At 41.4% G+C, this 22631-nt stretch overlaps 1 protein-coding gene across 4 annotated transcripts in view; it reads left to right on the forward strand.

The window, feature by feature from the left end:
- Nucleotides 1-22631, forward strand: part of TBC1D8 (TBC1 domain family member 8) — an 84525-nt gene that overhangs the window by 24063 nt on the left and 37831 nt on the right. For all 4 annotated transcript variants that reach the window (XM_073664782.1, XM_073664781.1, XM_073664784.1 and 1 more), the window contains 2 exons: nt 1674-1902; nt 7284-7524. In XM_073664782.1, coding sequence (XP_073520883.1) covers nt 1674-1902; nt 7284-7524 — 470 coding nt within the window. The remainder of the gene's footprint in view (nt 1-1673; nt 1903-7283; nt 7525-22631) is intronic.

Below are 22631 nucleotides of genomic sequence, written 5' to 3' on the forward strand. Positions count from 1 at the left end.
CAGCTATATGCTGAGAAAACTCAGATCTACCTCTCTGGCCAAGCTGTCACCTCTCTGCTGTCCAGAATTGTAGAGTGTCTATCAGCCATATCCTCCTCCTTGTCACTCGCTTCCTAAAACTTAGTGTGAACAAAACTGAACTCATTATCTTTCCTCCATCTCGCCTAACTCCCCTACCCAATCTATCACAATTAATGACACCACACTTTCTGCAGTACCAGTAATCCCCTGCTTCGGAGTGATTCTCAACTCTGCCCTGTCCTTCAAACCTCACATCCAAGCTCTTGCCACCTCCAACTCAAAAATATTTCCAGAATCCGACCTTTCGTCAGCCCTCAATCTACTAAAATGTTAGTGCATGCCCTCCTCTTCTCCCACCTGGACTACTGCAATATCTCCCTCTGTGGCCTCCCTGCTAACACTCTCGCACCCCTCCAGTTTTCCTTAATTCTGCTGCCCGACTAATCCACTTCTCTCCACTCTACTCCTCTGCTTCTCTCCTTTGCAAATCCCTTTAATGGCTCCCAATTCCCCATCATATTCAGTTCAAGCTATTAACACTGATCTACAAAGCCATCCATAATCTGGTCTCCTCTGTATATCTCAAACTAATTCCCCGATATCTTCAGACATGTAACCGCTGGTCCTCCCAAGACCTCCTTCTCTCCTCCACACTCGTATATGTTCCTCACCCAATCGCCTGCAAGACTTCTCCTGAGTATCCCTCATTCTTTGTAATTCTGTGCCTCAACACGTCCGATTATCCGCCACACTCGGAACTTTCAGACGGAACCTGAAAATCCATAAGAAAGCTTACAGCCTGCAATAACCCTGGTGCCATCTCACCACCACCGGAGCTGCCGCAACCTACTGTCTCCTTCCCCATTATCCTATAGACTGTAAGCCCACAAGAGCAGGGCCCTCTCCCCTCTGTACCAGTCTGTCATTGTTAGTTTGTTCACTGTAACATATATTTTTATTTTTGTATGTAATTGATGGAATCCATGGTTCTCTAAAAATAAATAAGTTGCTAACTCCCTATAAAGGGGTTGTCAGAAAGCAGCCATGATTTTCAAATTTTTATCAGAAACAGCGTCACCCATGACTTTAGGTTGTTTTGTTTAGCAACCAAGGCCCATTGAAGTGAATGGAAGAGGTCTGCAATACCATGCACAAACCATGTTCAGAAAGCAGTTACCTTTTTCTAGTCCTTGAAACCCCTTTAGTATGGGCAAACACAATAGATGAACATTGACCTAGCCTGTCGATGTCAGTGGGATCGGCCAACGATCTAATGATGTGATAGGAGAGAACGCAGAGTCTGGCCGCTGCTTATTCCCCTCTCTCTATTCTGAATATAGCAATGTCCTTGGTTGCCTGGCTATTCAGGGAATTGCAGGATAGCCCCATTTTACGATAATGAAGCTGTGTGGCATTTGCTTGCACATCTGGTGGTAGAGGCACTTTTCTGCAGGGTAAATTTAAAAAGGGACATTGTGCTTAATCCGTGCTGTGTCCTCTTCACCCCAAGAATTGGTGCACCCCACAGACTGTAAAGTGATCTAAATACACTATAATTTTAGTTTGAATGATTATTCAGTACTATTCACTGCGTTTATTATATCATGATTAAAGGGATCATGACTCTGTTATTTCTTCTACATTTGCCACAGGGTCTTATAGCGGAAGAGACCAGCAGCAGGTTGGCCGAGCAAGAGGAAGATCCTGAAAAATTCCGTGAGGGATTGGTAAAATTTGAGAGCAGGTTCAACTTCCCCGAGGCTGAAAAGCTGGTCACGTTTTACTCCTGCTGCTGCTGGAAGGGTAGAGTGCCACGTCAGGGCTGGCTGTACCTGAGCATCAATCACCTTTGCTTCTATTCCTTCTTTCTGGGAAAAGAATGTAAGTCACTAGAGTTCTGTTCACATTTTCCTTTTAAATCTCAAGTTATGATATACATTAGAGTATGTAATGGTAACATAAAAATCCAAAAAGTGTCCCGCATTGACTAATATGTTTAAAAAATTATGCTAACTTTCTTTTAAAGCTGCAGCTTAATATTTCTTACAAGAGTTGTAACTCTTCTAGAATTTGTTTATTTTGGCTAACATCAATTCTTTCCTTTTATACACCAAATATTTTGGCTGCCCCAGTCCCCAAAGCATATGACACATTAAGGGTATGCTCACACGTGGCATTTTTGTTGCCTATTTTATGCAGCGATCTGATGCAGATAATGCATAGCGTTTTACAGTACCAGCCTAATTTGCGATTTCTGAAATCTCATGCACATACCGTGTTTTCTTTTCCCACATATTATGAGCCCTGCTGCGTTTTTAAAAGAAGCAGCATGCCTATTCTTTCAGTGTTTTCTCAGCCCTTCTCACTCACCAAATGAATGTGGTAAAGATGCACATATTGTTCGCAACGTATGAACAACAATGGTTAACAGAGCACAGGTAGGGTTTCTTTCTGTAGAAGCAGTAGTGCAGACATACTTCTTGAACAACTAAATTCTCCTGCAGGTCCTTGAAGGAGATGTGTTGATGTTTGCCTGGTATCCCTAGACCAGGGATCCCCAACCAGTGGCTCACGGGCCAATGATGGGTGGCTCTCGGCTGTCTGCCAGCTTGGTGCATTTAGCACCAGGTTTAGTAAACCGCTATGAAGACCAGGTCTCAAGATGGAGGCTTTTGTGAGTAGCCCTCACAGAAGAACAGTTCTGGATATACATAGATTGGCCTTGGCAATGGAGAGATAGATTAACTGGACATAGGATGATACTGCGAGATAGAGTAGGTGCTTGAAGCTGGATGCAATAGCGTGGTGGGAATGCTTGCTGCAAGAATACCGTTAAGGTGGGATCCCCTAGATGCAAATATACTGCTTTGGTGTGATTGCTGTGGGGAAGCTTTGGCTGTCATTATACCAATAATGGGGCTCTGGGTGTTGCTACAGAGGGGGAGGTTGGAGCTGAATGTCACTCTTCGGGGAGGCTTTGGATGTGGCTCGCAACTCTCTCTCAGAGCTGAATGTGGCTGCCCAGGTAAGAAAGGTTGGGGATCACTGCCATTCTTGGAGCGGCACTATGAGAGATTTTGGGTCTTACAGATCTTGTGCTAGTTCCCATTACCAAGTGTTTCTTAGGCCGGTTTCACATGTCTATAAAACATGGATTGTGGTTGGATCGAGATACCTGGCCCGTCAATTGGGTCTCCTGACCTGAGCAACTTCCTAATAGTAGGATAGTATAGTAATAGATTAGCTCAGGTCAGGAGACCCAGTGAGAGGGCTGGATATTATGAGCACGGTCTGTGTTTCACGGACACATGAAACTAACGTGAGGCTGAATTAACACCTGCAGTGTGAATTCTATTGTTTTTTTCCATCTTGGAAACCCAAAAAAATAAGAAATTGATGGAGTTCTAGATTCGTTGCATGTTTTACACTATTGGCTTATAATGGAGTGCCCTTCATTTTGTCGGGAAGGATAGCATCACATGACGTGCTTTTTTTCCCCATAAATTATGACCGAATTTGTAATAGTCTTCTGATGGAGCCTCCAATGTAGATGTGAACAAACTCATAATACCATTTTGGGTCAGTGGAATTTGAAAGAGGGATGAATTTAGATATGATATGATATACCTTCTGCCTTTTGAGTGAATTATCTTTGGAAGATCTAAAGTCAGCTGCTTTGAAGAACCCATAGCGCTTTTGAGTGTAATCTCAACCCCCTGAGATGCCTAAAGGGTCACGTTATTTATGGATGTTCTCTTTGACGTTAAATATATAGATCATTCATGGAACTGGAATGCAGCCTACTGGAAAGTTATATGGAACTTATAAGGATGAAGTAACTTCTGAATCTAGTGGTTCGGCTGTATAGGTCCTGGTACAACAAGAAAAATTAATCCAATTTTGTAGAAATCTAATGTACCAGTGCTGAGAAATCAAGCTTTGACGCACCATGCTAATTTGCTTGGAAATGTCTAGTGAGCACTCACAGTGCATCGAGACGTCCCATTGCACTTCCAGGCTAATTTGCTTGGGGCTTCAAAGCTTGATTTCTCAGCACTGGCGCATTAAATTACTACAAGACGGGTATTATTTTTATTCTTGTTCCACAACCTATACAAACATACCGCAAGTTTCAGTAGTTACCATCATTCCTCCTGACAGGTTCCCTTTAATTAAATCCTGAGACCTGGGTTTTGATATTCCTAAAATATTGTTAACCACTTAACGACTGCCAATATGCATTAAACCCGGCGGTCAGGAATAAGTGAATAGCTCCCCGCTGCAGGCGCAGTTCCGCAGGTGACAACTGTACATGACAGCTAACACCCTGCGGTATCAGCCCTCGCCAGTTTTTGGCCGAATAACCCCTTAAATACTGCTATCAATTGCGACATTGGTTAAAAGGGGGTTAAATACCACCAGCGGTATCTTACAGGCTGTGTACTAGAGTACTGCAATACATGAGACTAGCAAACAAAGTAAAAAATATACACGTCCCACAGTGGGAATAAGTAAAAAAAAAAAAAAACACAGAAAAGAGCACACAAATCACGAAAAGCTGTTTCGCCACTAAAAATGCAGGCTTTGCGTTAAAAAGAAAACTAAAAGTACACATAATTGGTATTGCCGCATCCGGAACGTCCCGATCTATAAAACTGGTACATAATTTATTCTGTACAGCGAACACTGTAAAAAAAAAAAAATAATAAAAAAAAAAACACGCCAAAAATGACGCTTTTTCATCATACTGACAAACAAAAAATTGAGTAAAAAGTAATCAAAAAGGTGTATGTAAAAAAAATAAAATAAAAACTGTTACAAATGAAAACGCCAAACCGTACTGCAAAAATCAAGCCTTAATATGGCTCATTCGGCAAAAAAAATATTTTTTTTTACAGCTCTCAGAATATGACGATGTAAAAATAAATCAGCTTTTGTAAAATGTTTTCAGTCTGTAAAAGTAGCAAATCATAAAAAAACATATAAATCTGGTATCGCTGTAATCATGGTGACCTGAAGAATAAATTGATCTTCTCACTGTTACCACACGGTGAACCACACAAAAATAAATATATAAATAAAACCAATGATTGAATTGCTGGTTTTGTTTATTCTGTGTCTAAAAAAATCTGAATAAAAAGCGATCAAAAAAGGTCCCGAAATGATAAAAAAAAATCTCCAACTTGTCGCGCAAAAAATAGACCCTCATACAGCATTGTTCACCAAAAAATAAAAACGTTGCAGCTCTCAGAATATGGCAGCAAATTTTTTTTTTTTTTTTTAGGAAAAAAAAAAAATAAATTTACTGTGTGATAGTAGCAAAACATAAAAAAAGAAATTAAATCTGGTATCGCTGTAATCACACCAACCAGAAGAATAAAGTCGTCTTATCACTTATACCGCATAAAAATAGGAAATATTCTCTCTCTGTTGAGCGCTTACAGCGGGGTTTGTGTGTAAATCCCAAAAACCGCGATTCAGATGAAACCCCCAATGGAACCACTCACTATAAGGCAGATGGAGTCACTTTGGACTGGTCTGTGTTCCGGCAATGTCCCATCATTTTATGAGTCTTTTTAGCGCACAAGTGTGGTCGACCACAGTTCTGTAAATGCCTAAAAAGATGGATACCACCGGAGCAGGTGGCAAATGGAGTCCAAAGTGTCTCCATCTGCTTCATTATAATGGGTGATTCCGTCGGGGGTTTCATCTGAGTCGCATTTTCGTGGGATTTACACAGAAATCCCAATGTAAGTGCTCAGCGTAGAACACAAGAATGTGATCCCAGTCTTATTCTGGAAGCGATGGAAAAATATTATGTACCCCAAACCCTAACTTATCCCCCATTCAAGTCCGTCATCTGTCACTGGAAATATAGAGGTTCCCAAAGTTACTGCTAGAACAAAGACTCTGGAAAAGCAACATGACTCTTAAACCCTCAAATAAAATCCAGTGAAATATGCGCTCCCAAATCCTAATTCTCCCTCCTTCTGTGCCCCAGTGTGGCCAAACTGCAGTAAGCGGCCACATGTTTGGCATTATTGTAATGGGGGAGCCCAATTAATTTACGGGGCTGCTTGTCTTCAGAAACACTAGCTGGGCACACTGTATGGAGGCACAATGTATGGGCACTGAGATAGGAGATGGCAGTTGAGGGAGGAGCTAGAGGCAGCGGTCCAGCCTCCTCCTGTCTGCATAGAATCTCCTCAGCCGCTCTCATCCCCTATCTCAGTAATGGGAAAGTCTGTCTGCGCTTAATACAGATTTTGATTGACTGATCAATTTGGGCAGTGAAAGAAGCAGATTTCTCTGATAAGATATAGAACAAAGTTGCTTATTTTCATGTGCACTATTGATTTATGAAATAAAAATGAAAACGACAGCTACGCTTGAAGGTTAAAATTTGCTCAGTCACCAAGGGCCCTAAGACAGGTCATCAATATCAAATGGGTCCTAAGAGCAATCCCACTGTTTAGAGTCCACAAGCACCGATGTGTCGCCTTTGTTTATTAGACACAGTTCCATATATTTTGTAATAAACTGTCTTATCAAATAAGTAACCCAAAGTGTGGTGGTCTGGCTATCCACATTTTACTTTATGCACCCTTTCCTCTGTACTTTTCCTTGAACAGACTGGATTTGCCAACAGCTGCTTGATGGTTCATGTTCTGAACAATAGTGCCCATTCATGCAAGTTTCTAAGAAGTTCTCAGGACTATGTTTAATTATCTTTGTTTGAGAGGCCTCTGAATTGTCCTGATCTGAAAGTAGCAGAACCTGTTTTCGTCTGTTTCTTAGAAACCTTTTATGTCTTAAGTCTAAACTTGAGATGTTCAAGGTCCACTAGACACACACGTTGTCTATAATTTCTATACAGAGAGAATTATGGTAACTGATGAGGAACATTTCTCTATAGCTTAGTCATTTTGCATGTGGTTTCAAAGCTTGATTTTATATATGGAAATGTGCCCAAATAGATTAAAGCTATAGTGTGTGTTTGTAAAAGTATATTTATACTGCGATAATATTGCTTTGTATGCGATGCCTTCTTGTTTAATAGTTGTTTTATTTTGTAAAGAAATTGTAATATTACTTTACTGATTTATTCCTTTCATACCTGTAAAAAAAAATAATGTTCTTATTTGTAGTATATTAGACAGACATTGCATCATTAACAGAAAGTTGAATGGATTGGGTAGATTGTATTGGGTTTTTTTCTATGGCAACACTTTTTTTATGTTATATTTTCTTTTCTTGTTTAGTAAAACTTGTGATCCCCTGGGTAGAGGTTCAGAAACTTGAAAGGGCATCAAATGTTCTTCTGGTTGATATCATCATGGTCTATACACGTGGAAAGGAGCGGGAGTTCTCAATGTTCCTTGACATCAATGAGGTGTTTAGGATAATGGAGCAGCTTGCAGATGTAACAGTTAGGAGGCTGCTGGACAATGAAGTCTTTGAACTAGACCAAAATTTGCAGCAACCAACACAAATCACTAAGAGGTAAGTGTTCTATTGTTTCGTTTTTTATTGTTTTGTTTTTTGTTTTGCAACATGATTAAATTGAAAGTGTATCTCTTAACTTGCTTAAAGGAATCCTAGTATGAAGACCGGTCTGTTGCACTATTAGCCTAAGGAGCAAAAAATGTGTACTGCAGTTTGAATAATAGGGGAATCTGTGACAGAGGGGCACCATTGACCCTGGAATTTCCAGGCAGCTGTCTGCTAATCATTTTATTTACATAGCACCAACATATTCCAGAGCACTTTACTATTGAGAGAGTACTTGTACAAACACTATCAGACATTACAGAGTGACACATAATACTACTATTTAAACGAGGAGTGAGGGCCCTGCTCCAAGCTTACAGTCTACAAGGAAGTAGGGAAGGCACAAAAGGTAAAAAATGCTTGTCGTGTAATTTCCAGCCATCTTTATAATAAATAAGGGTATTCATTAAAGCTGGATAAAGCAGTCATCAGTTAATGTGTATATGTTCATATTCAAAGTGTTACTAAGTGCATGGAGGTTGTAAGTGAGTGTGATAAGTTTATGTTGTATTCTATAGTGGATGAGCAACCAGTGCAATGACTGGCATAGGTTGGAGTCACCGGTGTAGCAGCTGGACAATAAATATGAGCCTGGCTGCTGCATTCAGGTTACATTGGAGAGGGGAGAGTTTGGTAAGGGGGAGACCAATTAGTAGAGGTTTACAGTAGTCAATGTAAGAATGAGTAATTGTGACAGTAAGATTATTTGCAGTTTCAAAGATTAAAAAAAAAAAAGTGAATTCTGGAGATGTTTTTGAAATATAGGTAAGAGAGTGATTAGATATAGGGAGTGAAGGAAATATCTAAGACAACTATAACCCCAAGAAAGCAAGCTTGCTGCCTGAAATTTCTACGCATGGAAATAGAAATATCAGGTTTAGGTGGGTTAGTAGAGGGAGGAAACGCAAGAAGTCCAGTTTTGGCGAGATTGTTTCTGATATAGGGAGGAAAGACAATCGCTGGTATTTTGTAGTAATGCAGGGGTGATTTATATAAATGGGTGTTATCAGCATAAGGATGGTACTGAAAGCCAAATCTGCTGATGGTTTGTCCAATATAGGCAGTGTATAGAGAAAAGAGGACATACTTTGAGGAACTCACACAGTAAGGGGAAGCATAGAGGAAGAAGAGCTATGATTCAACAAAACAGTGAATGAGCAGTCAGAGGTAGGACGAGAACCAAGAGAGATCAGTATACTTGAGATCAATAAAACAGCGCATAGTGAGCAGGAGCTGGTGGTCCAAGGTGTCACATGTTGCAGAGATCTAAAAGAATCAGAAGGGAGTGGTGAACATTAGATTTATCTGTTAAATCATTAGTGACTTTAGTAAAGCCCCCGTCACACTAAGCGAGATCGCTAGCGAGATCGCTGCTGAGTCACAAGTTTTATGACGCAACAGCGACCTCAGCAGCGATCTCGCTACGTTTGACACTTAGCAGCGACCAGGCCCCTGCTGTGAGATCTCTGGTCGTGTTGGAATGGTCTGGACATTTTTTTGATCTTTAAGGCCCCGCTGGGTAGCATGCATCGGTGTGTTTGACACCTTACCAACGACCTTGTTAACGACCCAGACACAGAAACACATAGGCGTGCATCGTTATACAGATCGTTACGGGTCGCCGATCCCTGACAGGTCGTATCGTTGTCGGGATCGCTGTAGCGTCACTTAGTGTGACGGGGCCTCAAGGGCTGTTTCTGTATGGGGTAAAGAGCGGAAACCAGATTGTAAAAGGGTCCAGAAGAGGGCAATCTGAGAGATGGCGGATTAGATTAGAGTGGACCAAGCATTCCAGGAATTCAGAGATGAAGGGAAGATTAGAGACAGGTCTAACTAGCAGAGCAGTTCTGGTCAGTGGATAATTTATTTTTAGTAATGGAGTTCTCTCTATCTGACCGGTTTTGGAGTTCTCTGTGATGGATGTAGGTCCGCACTGTGCTGGATGAGATTGCGGTGGGTCTTGTGCTCTGGATAAGTGCTGTATATCACCAAGCAGTGTTGGTGGTGTGCCAGCCTGTCCCGCTCGCTCAGACACTTGTTTGAAAAGTGAAAAACTGCCGCCCTGTGTATCTGTGACGTCACTGATTACGGACTCTCTTGGATACAAAAAAAAGTGTGATGATTCCTGTCATGTTCTTTTTCATCTGGGAGTGTTTTGTGCATAGCAGCCTATAATTTTTAATAGCATAGCTTGAATCGCGCACATGGACAGGGGGTGCGTTAGCTTATGCGGCTTCTGGCTTCCCTATGGCAGCAGTAGTGCATACATTTTCTTTTAGTAATGGGGTTATGAGTTTGTGTTTGAAAGAGGTGGGAAAAATATCAGAAGAAACAAATTCAATATTTTAGTTGAGTAATGACATTCGGGGAGAAGGACTGGAGGCAGCGACATGGAATAGGGTCATGGAGCATGTAGTAGTGAAAAAGAAGAGAGGAACCTGGTAACTTCTTCTTTGATTCAACGGCAGAAAATGAACCTAATGAAATGTGGCAGGGAAGAGGATCCATGATATTTGAGGTTTAAGAAATAATTTCCGCTTGAATATGGTCAGTTTTTTTCTTTTTTTTTTAACAAGTAGATCGTCAGCACTAAGGTTGGTGATAAGAGTCTGCAAATTGAGACCGAGTAGGAAGGGAAATGCCAGTCGTTTTGGATTGACAGATAGTAAGGTAATGAGTCTGGTGAGTAGGCTTGTTTAGTGAGATGAAGGGCAGTGTTATCTGTTTTGAGCATAAACTTATACTGAATGAAGTCTTGTGCCAAGTGTGATTTTTTTTTTTTTTTTTTTTTTTTTTTTAATTTTCCACAGACCTTCAGCACACCTAAAGCACCTCTGGAGTAAACATGTTTGCATTATGAGCCAGGGTGGCCATCATCTGTGCCGGTGCAGGGGGTGCAGCTTCTTCATGGTTACTTTCCATAATGGGCACGTTTGCAAAGCTATGTCAGCACAGGAGAGGGAATGAGATTGGGGCCAATGATGAGAGCAAATTCTTCATAAGTTGCTCGGTATTGATGGAACGTAGATTTCTGTATATGTGATATGAAGGGATGTCTTGAGTGGGGTGACAAATCTTAACATTCTAAAAAAGAGATCGGGAGAGGAGCGTTAGTAAAGTCATTGACTGAGCAAGGCCGGAAGAAGACCAGGTCCAGTGCATTCCCATCCTCATGTGTAGGAGAGTTAGTAAGCTATGAAAGGCCTAGGGTGGAGGTTAGAGATAGAAGATGAGTGAATATCAGTAGGGATGTTATGATGAGTGGGTGTGTCAGAAACCAAGTTGCAAAATGATCCAGGAATTGGTGGTTTGACCTGGAAGGAGAACGTAAATGAGGGTACTGAAGGCATAACCTGAATAGCATGTTTTAATGAAAGAAGGCCAAATCCCTACACCTTGCCTGTTCTCAGGTTTGGGGGGGTATGGGAAAAATGTTGCCCACCATGCAAGAGAGCAGCAGTGAAGGTGGTGTCCAGCAGTGTGATGCGGGCTCAGCTCCTAAGTCCATACTATACAGTAGTGCCGTACCATCATCATAAATGTGACCTGATCAATTCTTCTTTGACCTTGAAAGATATGGTCTTGGCATGCCTTTGTTTCTGTCTGTCACAGGGACTTCCAGTGTATTGCTCTTCCTGGCAGTCCAGATCTGTACACACATAAATGTTTAATGAATCCATCTTTATTAGTCATTAAAAATATTCTCCAGGCTCTGCTCATGAGTACATAATAATTATGGCTAATAGGCATCCTGCTGCTTATTGACTTTCCATCCGTACTGTTTCTTCTTCTCCCTTTAATCTCAGACTGATGTTGCATGATACAACTGGGTTAGGTTTTGCAAATTGACTGAAGTGGTATAATGAAATTTGATGTGGAGCATTGCACTAATGCTTGCTAGTCATGAATATGTTGTGTACAATATTAACATGTTCCATTCCAGAAAGCCATTATTTGGCATTTTAACCCCTTCACTGACTTACTATTATACCATAGGCCGGTGTATCCAAACCCAATATGCTGTACTATTACGACCTGCTGATGGCGAGGGCTCATGAGTTTATATCAGTGGATATCTGCTGTAACATTTAGTTGACATCTTTTCTGCAGTGGCTGGGATTGGTGCTTTTACCAATGTCAACCATTTAAGAAAGTGACCGGGTAGGAGGAGGTTAATTGAGGGAGAAGGCTCCCACTGTATCCCATTGGACTTTCTCTTCCTCTCTCCCTCCAAGATGCAACCGGAGGCATAATATTGCCCTGTATCTAATAGGCTGACAGGTGTAATACACTACAATACAGGAGTATTGCAGTATATTATACGAGCAGTCAGAGATATAAATGTTCACGTCCCATAATGGAACTAGGTAAAAAAAGCCTCTAAAAATGTTTGTTTTTTTAAATATAAAGTGTGAAGTACAAAATATGTAAATCTACTTTTTCCCTTTTATCCATTTCACCGCCGGGCAAATTTTTGTTTTTTTTCCTACCTTGCTTCCAAGAGCCATAACTTTTTTTTTATTTTTACAATATAGTCAATATAGCCATATTGGCTTGTATTTTGCAGGACAAATTGTACTTTTGAATGACACATTGATTTTACCATATAGTGTCCTGGAAAACGGAAAAAAAATTCCAAGTGCGGTCAAGTTGAAAAAAAAGTTCAGTTCCACAATTGTTTGTTGGATCTCTTATTTACCATGTTCGCGATATGGTAAAACTGACCTGCCATTCTGATTCTCCAGGTCAGTAAGAGTACACAGATACCAAACACTTATAGGTTCTTTTTTACTTAAGTGGTGAAAAAAAAATCCCAAATTACGGTAGTATGAAGAAAAGATTTTGCGTTTGATGCCATTTAACGAGACCCGTATCAATTCAATTTTTCGCCATCTGGGGCTGGGTGAGGGTTTATTTTTTGCAGCTTGATCTGACGTTTTTATTGACACCATTTTGGGGTACGTACGATGGTTTGATCTCCTCTTACTGCATTTTATTGCAATGTTGTGACGACCAAAAACCTGTAACTTTGGCATTTTGATATTTTTCTTGTTATGCCGTTTGCCGATCAGATACGTTTACTTTATGCTTTGATAGATTGGACATTTTTTATTTTTTTTATTCTTATTTTAATGGGGCATAAAGAGGGTGATTTGAACTTTTTTTCAGATTTTTTTTTTTTTTTAAATCTTTTTTTTTTTGTACTTTTTACGGTGTTCAATAGTCCCCTTAAGATGCTTGAATCTGCGATCTTGTGATCACGTGTGCTATACATAGCAGTGCATAGCAAAAATCACGATCTCCTATGACAGGAGGATCGTGCTAACAGGCAAGAGGGTCTTCTGCAGACCCCTGCTGTCATGACCACGTATTGGCACCCTGTGATCATGTGCCGAGGGGTGGGACTTGTGACATGCTTTCGGCCGGCACATGTTAAGTGCCGCTGTCAGTGATTGACAGCGGCATTTAACTGGTTAACAGCCGTGGATGGATCTTGTTTAGAGGCACTTGATGGCTGATTACATAAAAATAGAGGTTACTGGAAACTTCTGGAAAATGTGAAAAATTACTGCTAAACTATTAAGCCTTCTGATTCCCCAAGTAAATGGACATGTGAAAATTATGTTAAAATAAAAGACATATTCTAAATGTTAATTATTAGTGATTTTGTGTGATATAACAATGTGTTTTAAGGGCTAAAATATAAAAATAATGATAACTTAAATTGTTTCCAAATATTATTACATTTCAGGGTTTTAAATAATGAACTCAAAACATATCGACCTCAAAGCATCTCGGAATCACCTTAATTAGTAAATGATTCCAAAGTTATTTCCTCGGAAAATGACACCTGCTAGATTTAAAAATGAGTCTGCGTCCTGAAGTCACATATGGGCCACATAATTAAGGGGTTAATAAATGATCATGTACCCAAGTAGTTATTAAAAGAAAATACACTGGTTTATTAAAATGATTTACATTTATCAAAAGGTGGATACCTCTTAATTAGTGTTGAGCATTCCGATACTGTAATATCGGGTATCGGCCGATATTCGCGGTATCGGAATTCCGATACTTAATTCCGATACTTTTACAATATCGGATACCGGAATCGGAAGTTCCCATAATGCCTGCGCTCTGCAGTGTCTGTGAAGGATGACAAGTTGGATGGCAGCGCGATCCAGCCTGTCATCAGAATGCCATCCCAGCGGGGGAGAATTCTCCTGATTGTTTAAAAGCCGGCGGGCGGTATAAAGCCGCCGGCTTTTAAACAATCACACAGCCCCATACTGCTTCCCCGCAGCCTCCCACCCCGATCCTCCGCTCCCCTCGCCACCTCCCATCCCGATCGTAAGTTAGGACCGGGCGGGGAGCGCAGCTCCAAGGAGCGGGGAGTGAAGGACCCGGGCGGGAAAGCCGGCAGTGAAAAGACTTCACCGCCGGCTTTCCCGTTCTGTGCTGCGCTTTCCCGCCGGTTATTTCAAATGAACAGCTGAGGTATCAGGTGATGCCGATCAGCTGTTCATTTGAAGTCGCCGCGTTGCCCTCAGAGGGTTCATGTGAGTTCATGCTTGACTGCATGAACACACATGAACTTTCCCACGGCCGCACAGGTCAGCCTCACCTCCCAGACCCGTCATGATTAGTGTGTGTGCGGGGTGTGTGCGCGATGTTTGTGCGGGTGTGCGCGGTGTCTGTGCGTGCAGGCAGACATAGGCCGATGTGACACTACTACTCCCATCGGCCTATGTCTGTCCCCCGTCCACTCCTGCCAGCAGGATCAGCTCGATGGGAGCAGTAGTTCCCATCAGACTGATCCTGCTATTTAAATTGCCCTACTGTGTCCCCAATAAATGTTAAATACATGTCATTGGTGGCCAGTGGTTACCTAAAAGAAATTAGTTCATACATTACCTGTCCCCGCCGATCGCCACCTAAAATAAAGTAAAAAATAAAAAACTACACCTATACTCACCAAGACACCTAATTCCCCGAAGCCATCGATCTCCTGTAATAAAATATAAAATAATAAACCACAACCTTATCCTTACCCCTCCGTAGCAGTCCACGAGTGTCCCACGAAGATCTCCAGTTCAGAGCAGCCACATAGAATGTGACCGCTCTGAACCGCTGCCGCCGCTAGAATGACGGGGCCGTAAGGGTTCACCGGAGTTCAGGCAGCGCTGCTCCGGTTAGCTCCTTTACGGCCCTGCTGTATCGTGAGAAATTCCCACGGTACAGCAGTGCCGTAAAGGAGGTCTCCGGAGCTGCGCTGCCTGAATGCACTCCGGTGACCTCAGTCAGTGGCTCCCGCTGCCGGGAGCGGACGTGTTCCCGGCAGCGTGAGCTTACAGCAGCCATGCACAGCTGTCACCATCTCCAGATGTGACAGCTGTGCATGGGAGATCAGCGCAGGAACGTGGACAGGTAACTATTATTTTTAGTAAACTAAGAATTAAATAAAATTGTGTGTTTTATTTCAAATAAATTATTTTTTTCTGGGTGTAGTGTGTTTTTTCTTTTTAACACTTTGTAGGTTAGTAATGGGGGTGTCTTATAGACGCCCATCATTACTAACCTGGGCTTCATGGCAGCTGGCGCTGACATGAACCCCACCACTATTACCCCCTGCCACCGCACCAGGGCAGCGTGGAAGAGCGAGGCTAAGTGCCAGAGTTGGCGCATCCTATGGATGCGCCATTTCTGGGGCGGCTGACGACTGGTGTTTCTAGCCTGGGAGGGGGCCAATATTCATGGCACCCTTCCTGGGCTATTAATATCAGCCCCCAGCTGTCTGCCTAGCCTTTGCTAGCTATTAAAATAGGGGGGACCCCACGTCATTTTTTTTGGGGGGGTCCCCCATTTTAATAGCTAGTAAAGGCTAGGTATTCAGCTGGGGGCTGATATTAGTAGCCTGGGAAGCTCCGTGGGTTTTACCCCCTTCCCAGGCTTCAAACATCTGCCCCAGCCGTCTGCTTAACCTCCGCTAGAGACTAAAATTATGGGGGATCCCACGCCATTTTTTTTTAAAATAAATCCATTATTTTAACACTAAATGACATTTGAGGAGTTAATAAAGATGCAGTCCCTAAATTATTATTTATTTTTTAATTAATTTTTCCCAAAACTTTTGACGTGGGCTTCGCCATATTTTTGTATGCTAGCCAGGTACAGCATCCAGCTTCTATGAACGCGCCATTTTCCGGGGCTGCTGCGGACTGCAATTTTCAGCGGGGGGCAGAAAGCTTGGGCCTCCCTGCGCTGCAGATTCCATCCCCCAGCTGCCTAGTTGTACCTGGCTGGACACAAAAATAGGGAGAAGCTCCACGTTTTTTTTTTTTTAATTATTTCATGAAATTCATGGAATAATTAAGAAAAAAAGGGCTTCCCTATATTGTTGTGTCCAACCAGGTACAAATAGGCAGCTGGTGGTTGGGGGCAGCCCGTTCCTGCCTGCTGTACCTGGCTGGACCCAAATATAGTGCAAAGCCCCACGTCAATTTTTTTTTAATTATTTCAGGAAATTCATGAAATAATTAAAAAAAAATTATGTGGGGCTTCGCCCTATATTTGTGTCCAGTCAGGTACAGCAGGCAGGAACGGGCTGCCCCCAACCACCAGCTGCCTATTTGTACCTAGCCGGACACAACAATATAGGGAAGCCCTTTTTTTCTTAATTATTCCATGAATTTCATGGAACTCATCCAGGGCCCTGGTGCGGTGGCTCACTGGGTAATAAAGGGGTTAAAGCCAGCTTGGCATTATCAGCTGGCCCTAAGCCCGAAATTCATGGGGTCACGCCAATATTAGACATGACCACCATGAATTTCTAGTAAAGTATTTAAAAAAAACACAACACCCAGAATAAAGTCATCCCGCAGACACTGAGAAGCGCAGGCATGCTTCCACTCCTCAGTGTCTGGCTGTGACGGCATCCAGATGAGCCGAGGTCATGTCCAATGAACTCAGCTCACCTCATGTACGTCACTGACAGCGTGGGAAAATTCTCCTGCACTCAGCACTTCAGCGTGAGAATTTTCCCACGCTGTCAGTGACGTGAATGAGGTGAGCCGAGTTCGTTGGACATGAACTCGGCTCATCTGGATGACGTCACAGAGAGACACTGAGGAGCGCAAGCATGCCTGCGCTTCTCAGTGTCTGCGGGATGACAGGCTGGATGGCAGCGTTCTGCTGCGGTCCAGCCTGTCATCTCGATGTAGCAGAGCTGAAGCTGTCGTGGGAACCATGGAAAGGTAAGGATGAGGTTGCTTTATTATTTTACTTTTATTGCAGGAGATCGTTGGCTTCAGCTGGAATGGGCGTGATGGTAAGTATGGTTTAATTTAGAACAATAAAGAATTGTGTCTTTATTTCAATTAAAGGACTTTATTCTGGGTGTTTGTGTTTTCTTTTAACTTTGACTATGGGGTTAGTAATGGGGGTGTCTTATAGACGCCTCTCCATTACTAACCTGGGCTTGATGTCAGCTGGCATTATAAGCTGACATCAACCCCAACCCTATTACCCCCTGCCACCGCTACAGGGCAGCGTGGAAGAGCGAGGCTAAGTGCCAGAATTGGCGCATCCTATGGATGCGCCATTTCTGGGGCGGCTGACGGCTGGTGTTTCTAGCCTGGGAGGGGGCCAATATTCATGGCACCCTTCCTGGGCTATTAATATCAGCCCCCAGCTGTCTGCCTAGCCTGTGCTAGCTATTAAATTAGGGGGGACCCCACGTTATTTTTTTTGGGGGGTTCCCCCATTTTAATAGCTAGTAAAGGCTAGGTATTCAGCTGGGGGCTGATATTAGTAGCCTGGGAAGCTCCGTGGGTATTACCCCCTTCCCAGGCTTCAAACATTTGCCCCAGCTGTCTGCTTAACCTCCGCTAGAGCCTAAAATTAAGGGGAACCCCACGCCAATTTTTTTTTAAATAAATCCTTTATTTTAACACTAAATGACAAGTACAGTAATCAACACTGTCACTGTACTTCATATATATGTGACTGACATGTTTCTATCTATCTAATCTATGTGTGATTCTCTATTCTTTCTATTCTAAATTGTCGGGTACAGATGCTGAATTGCCGGCCGGCTTTCTTAAAGAGACGGTGCATGAAAACACTATTATTTTTTTAAATAAATCCTTTACACTAAATGACAAGTACAGTAAGCAACACTGTCACTGTACTTCATATATATGTGACTGACATGTTTCTATCTATCTAATCTATGTGTGATGCTCTATTCTTTCTGTTGTAAATTGTCGGGTACCGGTGTATGCCGCTGATGAATTGCCGGCTTTTCATGTCATTCTACATTATTCTTAGTTGTTTTACTTCATGTAGAATTAACCTACAAGGAAAGAAAGGGTTTATTTTCATTCCGATATTTGTGTCCCATTGACTTGCATTGGTTTCCGGTATCGGAATCGGCGATATCCGATACTTTTTGGGTATCGGCCCGATCCAATCCGATACGATATTTCCTGATATCGGAAGGTATCGCTCAACACTACTCTTAATAGATTTTAGCACATCTGGAACGTTTTAGAAAATGAAAGTGCTCTAAAGATCTTGCCATTTTCACATTTTCTTAATGGATTTGTCCTAAAACTGTGTCTTTTTGGGGAACTCCCTACTTTTGACACTTTTTTTAATTTAGCAAGCAATGAAAAGAGTTGCATATTTTTGTGAAATTTGTTGTAAGTTATTATTCGTGACTTTCTGGAGCTGGTTACAACAAAACCGGATTGACTGTGTGGTCTACAGTAAGGCTTGTATTGTGTGCAGACTGAAAGTACGGTAGTGAGCAAGCTCCAGGCGGACTCTTTTATGGTGTTAATGTAGTGGAGCTTTTCATTTACTTGTTATTTATTAGTCCTATAGAATTGTGGTTTTGTGCTTGGAAATCTTACCAACTCCACATACATAGCACCCTAGGGGTAGATACAAAATGGAATATCACAACTAACGTTGCATGCTGGTACTTAGCAGTTTATCTTCCTAACCATGCATTTATGGTTGTAATTCTATGACTATCTAGTGAACATAGTATGAAGTATCTGTCTTTTGAGCTTGTAATAGAAAGATTAAAATCCATAAGACATATCCAGGGAGATGTCCTCCTCCCCCATCCTTCACATTGGACATATGGTGAAGAGGAAGAATTACATAAAGCTAGGACGTGGGCAATACTAATTAAGACCTAAGAAGAGCTGACAATTTAAACTCCTTTTTGGAAGTAGGCCTTTACATGGAACATATGGGGAGCTACAGTGCCATGGGTTGTACACTTCTTGATTATGTTGCACACCGTGGACAAAGGAACATCAAAATATCTGGAGATGGAACAGTTGGACATGTATATTCAAAAGTTTATAGACGGTCACATTAAGTTCACCTGAAAAGATTAGAGTGCATTTTAGGATCATCCTGAAATTTCACCCGAAAGCCAAATATCCCTAACTTTTTGTAGTGTATGTCATGGCAAAGTCATTGTAAAAAGTGTTAGCACCATTGAAATTGTTCCAGAAAATGAAGTATTTCTCCCAAAAAATTATTGCAGTTACACATGTTTTGTTCTACACCTGTTTATTTCCTTTGTGTGTATTGGAACAACACAAAAAAAGCAGAGAAAAAGGCAAATTGGACATAATTTAACACACAATCCCTAAAATGGGCTGGACAAAATTGTTGGCACCTTTCCAAAATTGTGGGTGAAAAACTGTTTCAAGTATTTGCCTATGGCAAGTAACTGGTTTCGGCAATATGAAAATGACACCACATAAAAAGCGGAGAAGTTGACTCAATCTGATCATTGTGTGTCTGTGTGTGCCACACTAAGCATGGAGAACAGAGAGAGGAGCAGAAAAGTGTCTGAGGACTGAGGACTTGAGGGTCAAAATTGTTCAACAGTCTCAAGGTTACAAGTCTATCTGTCTATCCTACAAAGAAAATAACATAGTACATACAGTCAAATACTGTGGCGGTTCAAAGATGTTTTGAGGTTGTTTTGTTGCCTCTGGCACTGTGTGCCTTGATTCTGTTCAAGGCATCATGAAATCTGAAGAATACCCAAGTATTATGGGTCACAATGTGGTGCCCAGTGTCAGAAAGTTGGGTTAGCGTCCTAGGTCATGGGTCTTCCAGCAGGACAATAACCCCAAACATACTTAAAGAAGCACCCAGAAATGGATGGAAACCAAGCGCTGGAAGGTCTGAATTGGCCAGCAGTGAGTCCGGATCTAAATGCCATTGAACACTTGTGGAGAGATCTTAACCCCTTAAGGACCCTGGGATTTTCCGTTTTTGCATTTTCGTTTTTTGCTCCCCTTGTTCCCAGAGCCATAGCGTTTTTATTTTTTGGTCAATATGGCCATGTGAGGGCTTATTTTTTGCGGGACGAGTTGTACTTTTGAACGACATTACTGGTTTTACCATATCGTGTACGGGAAAACGGGAAAAAAATTCCAAGTGCAGTGAAATTGTAAAAAAAGTGCAATACCACAGATGTTTTTATTTTTTTTTACCACGTTCACTGAAAAGCTAAAACTGACCTGCCATTCTTATTCTCCGGGTCATTGAGAGTTTGCAGATACCAAACATGTACAGGTTCTTTTTTATTTAAGTGGTGAAAAAAAATTCCAAAGTTTGCAAAAAAAAATAAAAAAAAATAAATAAAAAAAAAAAAATGGCACCATTTTCCAAGACCCGTAGCGTCTCCATTTTTCATGATCTGGGGCTGGGTGAGGGCTTATTTTTTGCGCGCCGAGCTGAAGTTTTTATTGATTACATTTTGGGGTAGATCCAATGTTTTGATCGCCCGTTATTGCATTTTATTGCAATGTTGCGGCGACCAAAAAACGTAATTCTGGCGTTTAGAATTTTTTTCTTGTTACGCCGTTTACCGATCGGATTAATTCTTTTTTTCATGTTGATAGATCGGACGATTCTCAACGCAGCGATACCAAATATGTGTATGTGTTTTTTTTTTATTATTATTTAATTTTGAATGGGGCAAAAGGGGGGTGATATTAAACTTTTATATTTTTTTACATTTTTTTTTAATGTTTTTAAAAACATTTTTTTTTCACTTTTTTGCATCCTTCAATTGTCTCCATAGGATACTAGAAGCAGCAACTGTCCGATCGCCTCTGCTACATAGAGGTGATGAGCAGATCACCTCTATGTAGCAGAAATGCTCCTGTGCTATGAGCGCCGACCATTAGGTGTCGCTCATAGCGGTCAGTACATGACAACCACTGGGGTCTGCTGCAGACCCAGGGTTGTCATGCCCACGCATCGGTGACCCGCGATCACGTGACGGGGTCACCGTAGCAGGGTAAGTGACGCGCTTCCGACGCAGCGATGTTAAATGCCGCTGTCAGAGATTGACAGCGGCATTTAACATGTTAACAGCCGTGGGTGGATCGCGATTCCACCCGCGGCTGTTGCGGGCACATGTCAGCTGTAAGGATACAGCTGACATGTGCCCGGTTCAGTGCGGGCTCACCGTCGGAGCCCTCACTGAACCGGGGGTGACAGCCTGGTGCATACTATTACTATTACTTACATCCTGGTTGTCATGGTGACCCGATGTCGTCATGACTACATCCTGGTCACCAGACAGCAGGAAGTTAGGTAGACAGTGCTCAGTGCGCGGGGGCTGCAGTCTGCATAGTATAGAGATGCTGTTGCAGCATTTCTTTGCTATGCAAGCGATCTGGGTGAAAAAAATAAGTCTCAGGTTTTTTTTTAAACTTTTACACTTTGTCCCACTATCAGGAAGTGGGGAAAAAAAATTATTTAAAAAAAAAAATAATCCCAAAATAATAAAAATATACTGTACCCATGAATAAATATTATTCTGAAAAAAAAACAAACAAAAGAATAAAAGTACACATATTTGGTATTGCCATGTCCAGAACGACCTGACCTATAAAACTGTCCCACTAGTTAACCCCTTTAGTGAACACGGTAAAAAATAAAAAGCAGAGCAAAAAACAATGCTTTATCATCATACCGCCAAACAAACTATGGAATAAAACGCGATCAAAAATACAAATGTAGATAAAAATGGTACCGCTGAAAACGTCATCTTGTCCCGCAAAAAACAAGCCACTATACAGCTCCATCAGCCAAAAAATAAAAGTTATAGCTCTCAGAATAAAGCGATGCAAAAAAATTAATTTTTTCTATAAAATAGTTTTTATTGTGTAAAAGCGCCAAAACATAAAAAAACTATATAAATGTGATACCGCTGTAAACATACTGACCCAAAGAATAAAGCTACCTTATCAATGTTAACCCCTTTACAACCCAAGGTGGTTTGCACGTTAATGACCAGGCCAATTTTTACAATTCTGACCACTGTCACTTTATGAGGTAATTACTCTGGAACGCTTCAACGGATCCCCCTGATTCTGAGACTGTTTTTTCGTGACATATTGTACTTCATGATAGTGGTAAAATTTCTTCGATATCACTTGCGTTTATTTGTGAAAAAAAACAGAAATTTGGCGAAAATTTAGCAATTTTCAAAATTTTTATTTTTATGCCCTTAAATCAGAGAGATATGTCACACAAAATAGTTAATGAATAACATTTCCCACATGTCTACTTTACATCATCACAATTTTGGAACCAAAATTTTTTATTAGGGAGCTATAAGGGTTAAAAGTTGACCAGCGATTTCTCATTTTTCCAACAAAATTTACAAAAACATTTTTTTTTAGGGACCACATCACATTTGAAGTGACTTTGATGGGTCTTTTTGACAGAAAATACCCAAAAGTGACACCATTCTAAAAACTGCACCCCTCAAGGTGCTCAAAACCACATTCAAGAACTTTATTAACCCTTCAGGTGCTTCACAGGAATTTTTGGAATGTGGAAGAAAAAAATGAACATTTAACTTTTTTTCACAAAAATGTTACTTTAGACCCATATTTTTATTTATTTTTTTCCGCAGGGGTAACAGGAAAAAATGGATCCCAAAATTTGTTGTCCAATTTCCCCTGAGCACGCAGATACCCCATATGTGGGGAAAAAACACTGTT

This window comes from Phyllobates terribilis, unplaced genomic scaffold (assembly GCF_046119375.1).
Source record: "Phyllobates terribilis strain yellow unplaced genomic scaffold, ASM4611937v1 Scaffold_2__4_contigs__length_985480577, whole genome shotgun sequence".
Taxonomy (NCBI): Eukaryota; Metazoa; Chordata; class Amphibia; order Anura; family Dendrobatidae; genus Phyllobates; species Phyllobates terribilis.